The sequence below is a fragment of the Diplotaxodon limnothrissa genome, linkage group LG20, assembly GCF_057381915.1.
Source record: "Diplotaxodon limnothrissa isolate DT_005_m linkage group LG20, D_limnothrissa_male_GT1.1, whole genome shotgun sequence".
In the NCBI taxonomy this organism is placed as follows: domain Eukaryota; kingdom Metazoa; phylum Chordata; class Actinopteri; order Cichliformes; family Cichlidae; genus Diplotaxodon; species Diplotaxodon limnothrissa.
Window position 1 is genome coordinate 8,316,887 of NC_140615.1, and position 11,120 is coordinate 8,328,006.

The 11,120-nt window shown below is 40.9% G+C and overlaps 1 protein-coding gene across 1 annotated transcript; it reads right to left on the reverse strand.

Annotated features, from left to right (window-relative positions):
• Nucleotides 1-9,819: 9,819 nt before the first annotated feature.
• Nucleotides 9,820-10,639, reverse strand: LOC146610470 (transcription factor HES-2-like). The gene is made up of 3 exons (XM_085345293.1): nt 10,550-10,639; nt 10,256-10,439; nt 9,820-10,145 (listed from the first exon to the last, which is right to left on the reverse strand). The coding sequence occupies exons 1-3, from the start codon at nt 10,637-10,639 to the stop codon at nt 9,820-9,822; spliced, it is 600 nt and encodes a 199-aa protein (XP_085201419.1).
• Nucleotides 10,640-11,120: the final 481 nt, after the last annotated feature.

Consider the following 11,120-nt stretch of genomic DNA (forward strand, 5'->3'; position numbering starts at 1 on the left):
GTCACCTAAAACGGCTTATTGGACTCACCAGTGACCTGCCACTTAAGACAAAAGAAATCCAAATAGAATTTGCAATATTCAGATTTACCTCTTGCATGATCTGCAAGTGGTGGGCAAGTTTCTGCCCAGAAACACCGCCCTTCTTCTGGAAAACTGTCATCAACTGAGGTGTAATTCTGTCTAACTGTGCCGCGAAGGTCATCTCCAGTTGAAGTGTTGTAATACACTGGAATTCAGCATTTACCTGTATCACACACACACACACACACACACACACACACACACACACACACAGAAAAAAAGAAGACTGGTGCTTAATCATTGGTATGATTATTTTGTTATTTCTTCATTAAATGCTACAATGCAATTGCCATCACTTCATAAAGCATGATTATCATATGGGTTAGTATACAGTGCATGAAGGATGTTACTACTGTTAATCAAAGAAGAAATGAATGGCATCAGTCCATTTAACGGGTTTAAAGGGTTTTAAAAAGCAGATATTTGTCTGTTTCAGGTGGTTGGCAACACATTTTCCTGTGCTCTTTGTCCACTGGTGGGAGTGTCTCACCTGTGAGGTCAGCGGGGCAGAACTCTGCCATCAGCAACAGAGAGCAGAGAAAATTTAGATGTGCAACTAAAAACATGCTTGCCATGTAAGCCCCAAACATCTCTGAAATTGCTCTGCAAACTTCAGAGTACTTATACTTCAGGAGTCCTGTGGGTACCGTAAAGACTCATGTATGCAAACAAACCACATTTTTTTTTGCAATCTGATCCTTTTTCTCTTGGCTGTTTCCTTCAGGGATCACCACAGTGAATGATCCACCTCCATCTAACCCTATGCTCTGCATCCTCTTAACTCACAAGAACTAAATTCCTGTTTTTCATTTCACTTTCGCAAGTTTTTTTTTTCTTTTGTCCTGGATAAAAGAAATTTAATCATATATATTAATTGATATTAATTAATATCAATATTAATAATCACAAGAACCCTTAAGATGAGATAGATAAACTTGTCCCTGCAATACTGTGACAAATACTGTTGTGATAAATATGTAAGGAATTTGCATGTACTTACCAAAATAACACCATCTTCTTGAATAAACAGTAACACATAAGGGGAAGAAAATCTGCCAGAAAAGGAAGACAAATAAAAAAAAAAAAACTTTAGAAAGACAAACAATTACCGTTTCCAAGCCATTAGTGCATTACTTCATGATACTCCCTTGTAACAAAACAAATCTTACTTGTGCCTCTGTGCAAACTACAGATGGCACGATACCACTTTTTTATGTCCGATACCGATATCATAAATTTGATTATCTGCCGATGCCGATATGAATCCGATATAGTGTATTTTATAATAAATAAAACTGTTTTTATAAATATTTTGCTGCATTTTGTATAAGTTCATACTCAGTTTTAAAAACAAAACATTAAAGCTATTCTGTTATACCTGTATGCAAAAAAATACACTGCACCCAAAATATTTTATACTTCAGCAATACTGATCAACCTAAAAAACTTACACCATCCTCCTTATTCAGGTATTCTAAACAGTACATAGAAATATTAAACTAACTAATAGGACTGCCAACTCCCAGCAAAAATATTAGGAAACCACCCCGCACCCTCCGCCTGATAATGCTTAATTGACGTAATCTACTTTAATGCACAGAAATCAATTATTTTTCTATAATAATTTGATTCAACATTTTTCTTCAATACAGTTGCAGACAGCGCAGACAGCGTACCTTCCCAAAGGAAAAAGTGCTATATGTACTACTATTACTAGGGCATATATTAGACTTAATATTTACTACATACAATAATGGATCTCTATACATTTAACCAGATCACCACTTTGGTAGTAAGATTTAGAATAATTATTTATTAAAAGCTAGACATTTTAAATGAGAATAAGAAAGAAAATTATGTCTTTGTGTCTCCCTTTCCCTGTTAATGCCCTACCTGGCCCCTGGCAAAACTTTGCTAGATCCGCCCCTGCACAGTTACCAGCTGTCAGCTACCTAAAAAAGGATCCTGGAGTTATTTGTCTCTCAGAAACAGTTCATAACTTCCCTTCAACTCATTCATGTGACCTAAAATGTAAACCTGTTTCTTCATTACCTGTTCAGCTCTAATGATTCAGTAAAAACTTCTCCTGGTTTCACCTTCATGTTTCCTTCTCACCACATATCCAAACTATCATGACCAGCAGCTATTACGGCTGTGGCTCCAGAAAACATAAGCGGATACTAGAAGTAATATTTAAAAAATTCTAGCAACAGCTTATCAAGCTTAAACGTGCTGCTGTTGTTTATCTGCCGTTTTCCTCTTTCTAGCGCAAACTGGGTGACTAACAAATGAGAGAGACTAGCGACAGAAAAGCCGATCAGCTGATAATCGATCAGTTTCATGATTGAAGTAGCAACAGGAGAGGGAGGGGGGAGAATGAGGGAAGAAGTTTTAGCTGTTCAGCATGAAGACACCGAATAACTCCAGCTTTGTGTCTTTTTTCATTCTAGCTGAAGTATAAAACAAATCGCTTCCTTTCCCCCTCAATACAAAACTCCGACAGCCAGTCCAGCTGTGGCTCCATACATCGGTTGTTAAGCTCAACATGGAAATACTATGCAAACATAAAGAGATGAACTTACACACTTGCTTTACTTCTCTGTGTTAGTTTTCTCTGAGATTAAATGCAGCGGTTTGGAAGCACGTAGCGAGGCTTTAAATGCTAAACCAGACCGCTGACAGGTCTTGCACTCAACAGCTCTATTAAGTGAAGCAACTTCTTTTCTGAGTTAATTTCAGTTCTGACAAACATCACTCTCAGTGCCTTTTGATCTCACATTTTTGGCAACCACTGAGTTATTCTCCTCCACAGTTTACAACCATTATTTTTTTCTGCACAAAAGACGTTGTGCAACGCCAATCCTACTTATTTCCTACTGCACCCCTGACTGTGCAGGTGCGTTCAGAAGCCCCCTCCCCCGCCCGACTATTCCTTAATGCCAATGTTGTGGCGGGAGGGACGATTTCTCCACTTAAAACTGCAGGCGACTGTACAGTGAACTTTACAGCTAACTACAGAGAAATTGCCTCGTTCCATAATTTGTTAGTACAAAGTGTGCCACAAGAACTAAGCTAAAAACATATGACATTTTAACGCATCAATACAATTACTCTTAAACCCCCGCGGAGCCATCATTTTGTGTTTCTACCCTTAAAAGCCGGAGAGCAGTCAAATGCTGGAAGTGGAAGCTAAATTGGCTAGTCATTCATATGTATATAAGGTTGTTAAATAGGAATTCAGGAGGGAGGGGAGTGGGGGTGTGTGATTGAGGGGGTGGGGGAGTGGAGTGTTTCAGTTTGCCATCTTAGGGAGAAATCAACACACATGGGTGTAGGTCCTTTGTTGCTGACATTTATTGATAAAAACAGTACAAAAACCAACCATTTGTACACATATTTACAAATAATAATAAAAAGCGAGTGAGTATATTACAACATTTTCAGCAATCACTCACAATCCTGGCACTGCCATGGTATCTGTAGTCTGCATTTACCACATGTGTATCTGTAGCAGTGAACACATCGCACAGTGGCCTGATTTTTCTTGCATTCTGTGGGTTTCCCAGGTTTGCTGACCAGCAGTCATTTACAGATGGAACCCTGTTAACCCCCCGCAAGATCACAATCGCAATAAATGCCATTAGTTCAGGGAGGTCCATGAACCAATGAACATGCTCCGTTTGCTGTGCATGTTGAATAGTCCATTCTTGAATGCTATGAAGCATGTCAAGAGTGATGAAACACAGGAAGCTCTGAAGGCGACTCGAGATACTTCTCCTGGCCTTAGCCGTTGGCTCTCCATCTGCAGCGTACGCTTCTATTGGGGTGAAAGGTAGTGTAAATGACTGCTGGTCAGCAAACCTGGGAAACCCACAGATAATTGGAACTACAGGGAGTGCAGAATTATTAGGCAAGTTGTATTTCTGAGGAATAATTTTATTATTGAACAACAACCATGTTCTCAATGAACCCAAACACTCATTAATATCAAAGCTGAATGTTTTTGGAAGCAGTTTTTAGTTTGTTTTTAGTTTTAGCTATTTTAGGGGGATATCTGTGTGTGCAGGTGACTATTACTGTGCATAATTATTAGGCAACTTAACAAAAAACAAATATATACCCATTTCAATTATTTATTTTTACCAGTGACACCAATATAACATCTCCACATTCACAAATATACATTTCTGACATTCAAAAACAAATCAGCGACCAATATAGCCACCTTTCTTTGCAAGGACACTCAAAAGCCTGCCATCCATGGATTCTGTCAGTGTTTTGATCTGTTCACCATCAACATTGCGTGCAGCAGCAACCACAGCCTCCCAGACACTGTTCAAAGAGGTGTACTGTTTTCCCTCCTTGTAAATCTCACATTTGATGATGGACCACAGGTTCTCAATGGGGTTCAGATCAGGTGAACAAGGCGGCCATGTCATTAGTTTTTCTTCTTTTATACCCTTTCTTGCCAGCCACGCTGTGGAGTACTTGGACGCGTGTGATGGAGCATTGTCCTGCATGAAAATCATGTTTTTCTTGAAGGATGCAGACTTCTTCCAGCTCTGAAATATGGCCAAACTGGTGGCAAGTGGCATCTTGGCAGCTGCACGCTTGACTTTTCTCAGTTCATGGGCAGTTATTTTGCGCCTTGGTTTTTCCACACGCTTCTTGTGACCCTGTTGACTATTTTGAATGAAACGCTTGATTGTTCGATGATCACGCTTCAGAAGCTTTGCAATTTTGAGACTGCTGCATCCCTCTGCATCCCCTTCTCATTACAGAGATGCACATCACCTAATATGCTTAGTTGGTAGTAGGCTTTCGAGCCTATACAGCTTGGAGTAAGACAACATGCATGAAGAGGATGATGTGGACAAAATACTCATTTGCCTAATAATTCTGCACTCCCTGTATGGCACGAAACCGCTTCCAAGACATCATGCAACACCTACGCTTTGATGACAAGTCCACCCGCTGTGATCGAGCAAAGACTGACAAGTTCGCTGCAATTTCCAGTGTGTGGGGATCATTTGTCACCAACTGCATCACGTGCTACAACCCTGGTCTACATATCACCGTTGATGAACAGCTTTTCCCATCAAAGACTCGGTGCTGTTTCCTGCAGAATATTGCAAGTAAACCTGACAAGTTTGGGATCAAGTTTTGGGTGGCTTGCGACCTAAAATCCAAGTACATTTGCAATGTCTTCCCATATCTTGGCAAGGACCCCAATCGTCCCACTGGGGAGAGACTTTCTGAAAATGTAGTAATGAGGCTGATGGAACCATTCGTAGACAAGGGCAGAAATGTTACCACGGACAATTTTTTCACATCGCTTTCACTTGTGCAAAAACTTCTTAGACGGAAAACCACCATCCTCGGCACAGTCAACAGGATTCGCAGGGAAATTCCTCAATCCACTAGACAGACAGATCGCAATGAATTCACCACTCAGGTATGTTGCAGGTCTTTTGTGGTTCTATGTTTATGTGTTTCATTGTGTGTAAAAGGGCTATGGAAATAACAATTTATCTTATTTCTTAGGTGTTTTCAACCTCTGCTGCCACGCCATGCCAGGATTGTGAGTGATTGCTGAAAATGTTGTAATATACTCACTCGCTTTTTATTATTATTTGTAAATATGTGTACAAATGGTTGGTTTTTGTACTGTTTTTATCAATAAATGTCAGCAACAAAGGACCTACACCCATGTGTGTTGATTTCTCCCTAAGATGGCAAACTGAAACACTCCACTAAAGTTCAGGGGCGACCGTGGCTCAGGGGGTTGGGAAGCATATCTGTAACCGGAAGGTCGCCGGTTCGATCCCCGGGCTCTCTGTCCTGGTCGTTGTGTCCTTGGACAAGACACTTTACCCTACCGCCTACTGGTGTTGGCCAGAGGGGCCGATGGCACAATATGGCAGCCTCGCTTCTGTCAGTCTGCCCCAGGGCAGCTGTGCCTACAACCGTAGCTTGCCTCCACCAGAGTGAATGAATAGTGGCATTGTAAAGTGCTTTGGGTGCCTTGAAAAGCGCTATATAAATCCAATCCATTATTAAAGCCAGAGTCTCTCTTGGTTTCTTTCTATAACCAAGTTTAAGTATCAGTGTACCGAAACTGCACCGATATAATATCAGTGACTAATTGTGACAGAAACAAGGACAATACATAGATGTTTTATCTGTTTTATGATAAGTCACTGTAGAAAAGCACATTTTGGTTAAACCTTCAAGGGCTGTATCATCATAAGGGATAGGTGGTTGATCAAAAAAAGTTATAGTATAAAAGGTCACCTTTTTGCTCTTTATGCCAGTCTCATTTTCTAGCCATGAAAATGAGACTGGCATGTCTTTTGGACTTTGGGAAAGACCTGGAGTAAGATAAGATAAATCTTTATTAGTCCCACACGTGGGAATTTTTTTTGGTTACAGCAGAAAGTGGACAGTACAATTTAAGAGCAGCAAAAAATTTACAAAAAAAATAAATAGAATAAGATAAAATAGAATAAAATACTATGTCGTATCAAGGAAATTGCACTTAGTAATATAGCACATAAGGCAGACTGGGCGAAGGCTATCATGGTGTATTGGATGTGTGTGTCTGTCTGTCCGCACGTGTGTGGTCATCTGCAGAGACCATGTTGTGGAGTCTGACAGCAGTTGGAAAGAAAAACCTGTGAAATCTCTCCGTCCCACATCGTGAGCGCCGCAGCCTGCCACTGAAGGAGCTGCTCAGTGCTGTTGGAGTCTCCCGCATTGGGTGGGAGATGTCCAACAAGGATGACAGCTCATCCACCATTCTCCTGTCGCTCACCACCTCCACTGAGTCCAGAGGGCATCCTAGAACAGAGCTGGCCCTCCAGATTTGCCTGTTCAGTCTCTTCCTGTTCCCAGCAGAGATGCTGCTGCCCCAGCACACCACACCGTAAAAGATGGCTGAGACCACCACAGAGTCATAGGTCTTCAGGAGTGGGTCTTTCACCTCAAAAGACACAGGTACAGCCTGCTCTGCCCGTTTCTGTAGAGAGCATCTGAATTGTGAATCCAGTCCAGTTTATTGTTCAGATGAACACCAAGGTACCTGCAGCTATCTACAACCTGAATGTACAGCTGTTTAGTGGTTGCAGTGGAGGATGTTTGTGCCTGTGGGAATCTACCACCAGCTCCGTGGTTTTTCTATTGTTGATCTGGAGGCAGTTCTGCTGGCACCAGTCCACAAAACCTATGGTCAGTTCTCTGTACTCCCTGTCATCCCCATCAATGATGAGGTCAACTATAGCAGAGTCATTAGAGAACTTATGCAGGAAGCACTGGGTGGAGCTGTGAGAGAAAAAGAGAGGGGAAGACATGCGGCAAAGGGCCAGGGTTCGCACTCAAACCTAGGCCCTCTGCTTTCAGCCATGAGGCATGTGGTTGCCTGCTCATCTGACTGAGCTAAAACCACGCCCAGAGAGAATCCGGAGTACCCAGTACCCAGAGAGAATACTCGCAATCACAAGGAGAACATGCAAACTCCACACAGGAGGGTTCCCGCTGGCTGGTGGAGTCAAACTCAGGACCTTCTTGAAGTGAAGCATCAATGCTAACCGCTGCCCCACCATGCTGCCCCACCATACTGCCCCATGATTCACTTTGTGTCAAAATAATTTATCATCAAATCAGATTTTAACACTCATGGATGTAGCTCAAGGCTATGAAATGGAGAAACAGCATAATAGTTCAGGTGAAACAACTGAGAGGTTTTCTCTGATATATTATCAGAAAATAGAGAAAACACCCGAGTCTTTCCAAGTCTGAGACCAAAATACAAAAGGTAAACATTTTTCAAAGTCACCATTTATGGGGAAAAATAGATGAAATACATGAAATAATAAGTTCATATTCCAATTGTTAAAATCAGTATTAGGGGTTCTAGAAAAGGCGCCAAATAACTAATTTGTTTTTATCACATGGCAGTTGGAGGCTGTTTAAACCTTTGATAGGTCTAGTGATCTCTAACATATAGAAGTGTGTGGATTCGTGGCAAAAGAAAATGTGCAAAGGATCCATTGATATGAGAGATGTCCCCAGGAAATATTTTCTATAACCGGAGTACTGACAGTAATGTGACTCCATAGGAGGACCCCCAAATATGTTCTAACTAAAAGAATTATGCATGAAATAGTGGTCAGAAATTTGATTAAGCATTATTATAAGAGTCAAAAATACCATATGGAAAGCTGACATGTAAGTGATGCAAACTTAAAAATGCAGATAGAAGTTTCTAGTTTTTAAGAAAACATTTTACAATGTTTTATTTAAATTTCCAACTGTATACATTCGGCAGTATATATCCTTCTCCTAATTAAAAAAGAAAATGCTACAACACCAGCAGCTATATGCAACAAACAATTTAACTTAAACACCTGAAAAACATCAAATGCAAAAATAAATTCTTCAAATAAATTTCTGCATATTTCATCTCTATAAAGTAAAACCATCTTTGCTCTTCACCAGCTTCTTTTTCATTTTTTTTTAAAAAGACACATTGATGCTTTAGGTTATGCGCTGTCACCATATTGGTTGAAAACAAATTTTTAGTTAACTTAATAATTCCTCTTAGATTCCGAATTTTCCTCATTTTGAGCTCATGCAGGTCTAACAAAATTTCTACACAATATGATTTCTGCAAGATTTTGTAAAACCTCTTATATTATTATTTGTATCTGAATAAAACATAATTATAAACGGCTTGCTCTTTTCACAAACTGAATGTAGATAAAGCACGGGGATTACATCTACCATCTATATGTCACACCAAGTGCGTTTTCTGCAAAAGGTGTTTCATGGTTTTTCTGTAATAAGGTTATACATTATTTAAAAGCAATACAAGACATACACTGCACACACACACACACACACACACACACACATATATATATATATATATATATATATATATATATATATATATATATATATATATATATTTTTTTTTTTTTTTTTTTTTTTTTTTTTTTTTTTTTTTTTTGAGTAGTCTAGTCTGTTGTTACTCCCACAGTAATCTCAGTGTGTTTCCTGTGACACAACCAGTACTTCTTCCCACAGATTTGGCGGCAACTAGAGCGGCGCCTTACATCAGCAACAATAGAGCAGCTGCTCAGCAGCATCAATGGGCTCTGGATGACCTGTGGCTTTGTGCGTTTGCGCGCCTTTTTTCTTCTTTCATTTCACCCAGAATCGTCTCATTAAGGCATCCAGGGTCAGTGATAAATTTGAGGTCCTTCAATCACCGCAACAAAAACGATCAAACACCATAAACATCTTTGTCGAGCATACTTTTATTGAAAATATTTTGTCATTGACAAAACAGAAATGTCATAAAACGTGTCTTGTCGTACATAAATAATATATCATCCTAGTTAACACATAGTGTTTACTGACTATTCTGTTGCACAGACCAAAATACATTTAAGTCAACCGTGCAAACCTCAAACAAAATAACCCGTGGGGTTTACAAAAGTGTTGTCTACAACCCGTAACTCTGAAACCCCAAAGAGGATTGCATTTTTTTAAGTTCAAAACCTTCAGTTTCTTTGATATCTGTGCTCGAGTCTTCTAGCATTAAACGCAAAATGACTTAAACTTATATACAGCTCCAACAATTCTTCTTCACCGTACTCACTAAAACTACCACTGATTTAGTACAAATAGTAAACAGCACAAAATAAACAGGCGTGAGATAACTGTCCATCTAATCTACCAAGGTCTCCACGTAGCAGCGCTGACAGCCTGCTGGTCTGCCTGCGCTCTGCTTGGAGCCACTGCGCTGCTGCTGCGGTGCTGAGTCTCCAGCCTGTAGGTGAAGCTGGATTTGAGGCTCATAATTTTCTCTTGGATCTGAGGTAAAGTCCTGGAGCTCTGGGCACAGCAGTTCAGGCAGGTTGGAGTGACGGTGGCAGACATGGACTGCTGGACGAAGTCGTGCACCCGTTGGCACGCGTCCTGATCCAGACTTTTGGGAAGCAGCGCGGAAACACGCTGGAGGCAAGCTTTGTAACCTTCTCTGTAACTGTCTGCGGAGTCTGGAGAGAGGACAGGAGATATTTGATCAGTGGCTGGGATTTTCACAAGAAGGGTGTTAAAAACTTGGAGGACAACAGTGTGCTATGCATGTCGTAGAGATAATGCTCACCTTTGACTGGGGTGGAAGGAAGATCTCTGAGGAAGCGGACTGTCATTTCCAGAATGTCCGCTTTTTCCAGCTTGGAGTAGCGTGCGTTATCTTTGCCAACAAGGGGCAAAATCAGGCTCTTCAAATGATTGAGACTGTCATTGATGCGAGCTCGTCTTCTCTTCTCCAGCAGGGGTTTAAGAGTCTACAAAAAATAATTTCAACACTGTTACTAGGCTGTACCGATAGGGTTAACGCAGAACACATTTCCAGAAACAAAACAAACAGCTGCGTAGTGGTTCGTCTTCTCCTTACCTTTCTAAGTTCGTTGGCTTGTTTTCTCTGGGCCACGGTGGACCTTGCAGGGAGAGGCTGGCTGGCCTCAGTAGTGAAGCTGGGACTCATTCTGTTTGCGTTTTCTTGTTGTGCTTTTGACGGGAGATGCTTGCTTCCTGAGCGGCTGAGCTGAAGTGTGCCGCTGAGCTGGCGAGCTTCCTATTTATGTGGAGCCGGAGCGTCAGAGGGGAGGGAACACAAGCCATTGCAGCGGGGGCATGACACAGGGGGCGAGGCCCTTGGGAGACGAGTAGAAATCCTGTCTGGACCATCTGGCCCCCCGCGTCTGTATGTTGGTATGCGGAGTTTCGTGATGCTGCTGCGTTTTACTGCATTTAATATTTAAGGCTTCAACGTCTATCCAAGATCAAATTACAAGTGCAGGGTATGAAAACTTGTTTTTTTCTTAGGCAGACAACCGCCATTGTAATTATCTACGGTGTATCATTGTTCTTTTCGTGACGTTGTTAGTTAATAACTTTAATTATTAAAAGTTGCCTATGTATCATTTTGTTTATGTTTGTATTAAGCACTTCCTACAAGTAAAGTC

What these genes read in the sequence shown, in the direction of transcription:
- LOC146610470 (XM_085345293.1), bottom strand. Translation starts at nt 10,639, where the DNA reads ATGAGTCCCAGCTTCACTACTGAGGCCAGCCAGCCTCTCCCTGCAAGG. An exon ending in AAGCCAACGAACTTAGAAAG is followed by an intron (nt 10,440 to 10,549) that starts GTAAGGAGAAGA and finishes TATTTTTTGTAG; the next exon opens with ACTCTTAAACCCCTGCTGGA. An exon ending in TCCTTCCACCCCAGTCAAAG is followed by an intron (nt 10,146 to 10,255) that starts GTGAGCATTATC and finishes TCCTCTCTCCAG; the next exon opens with ACTCCGCAGACAGTTACAGA.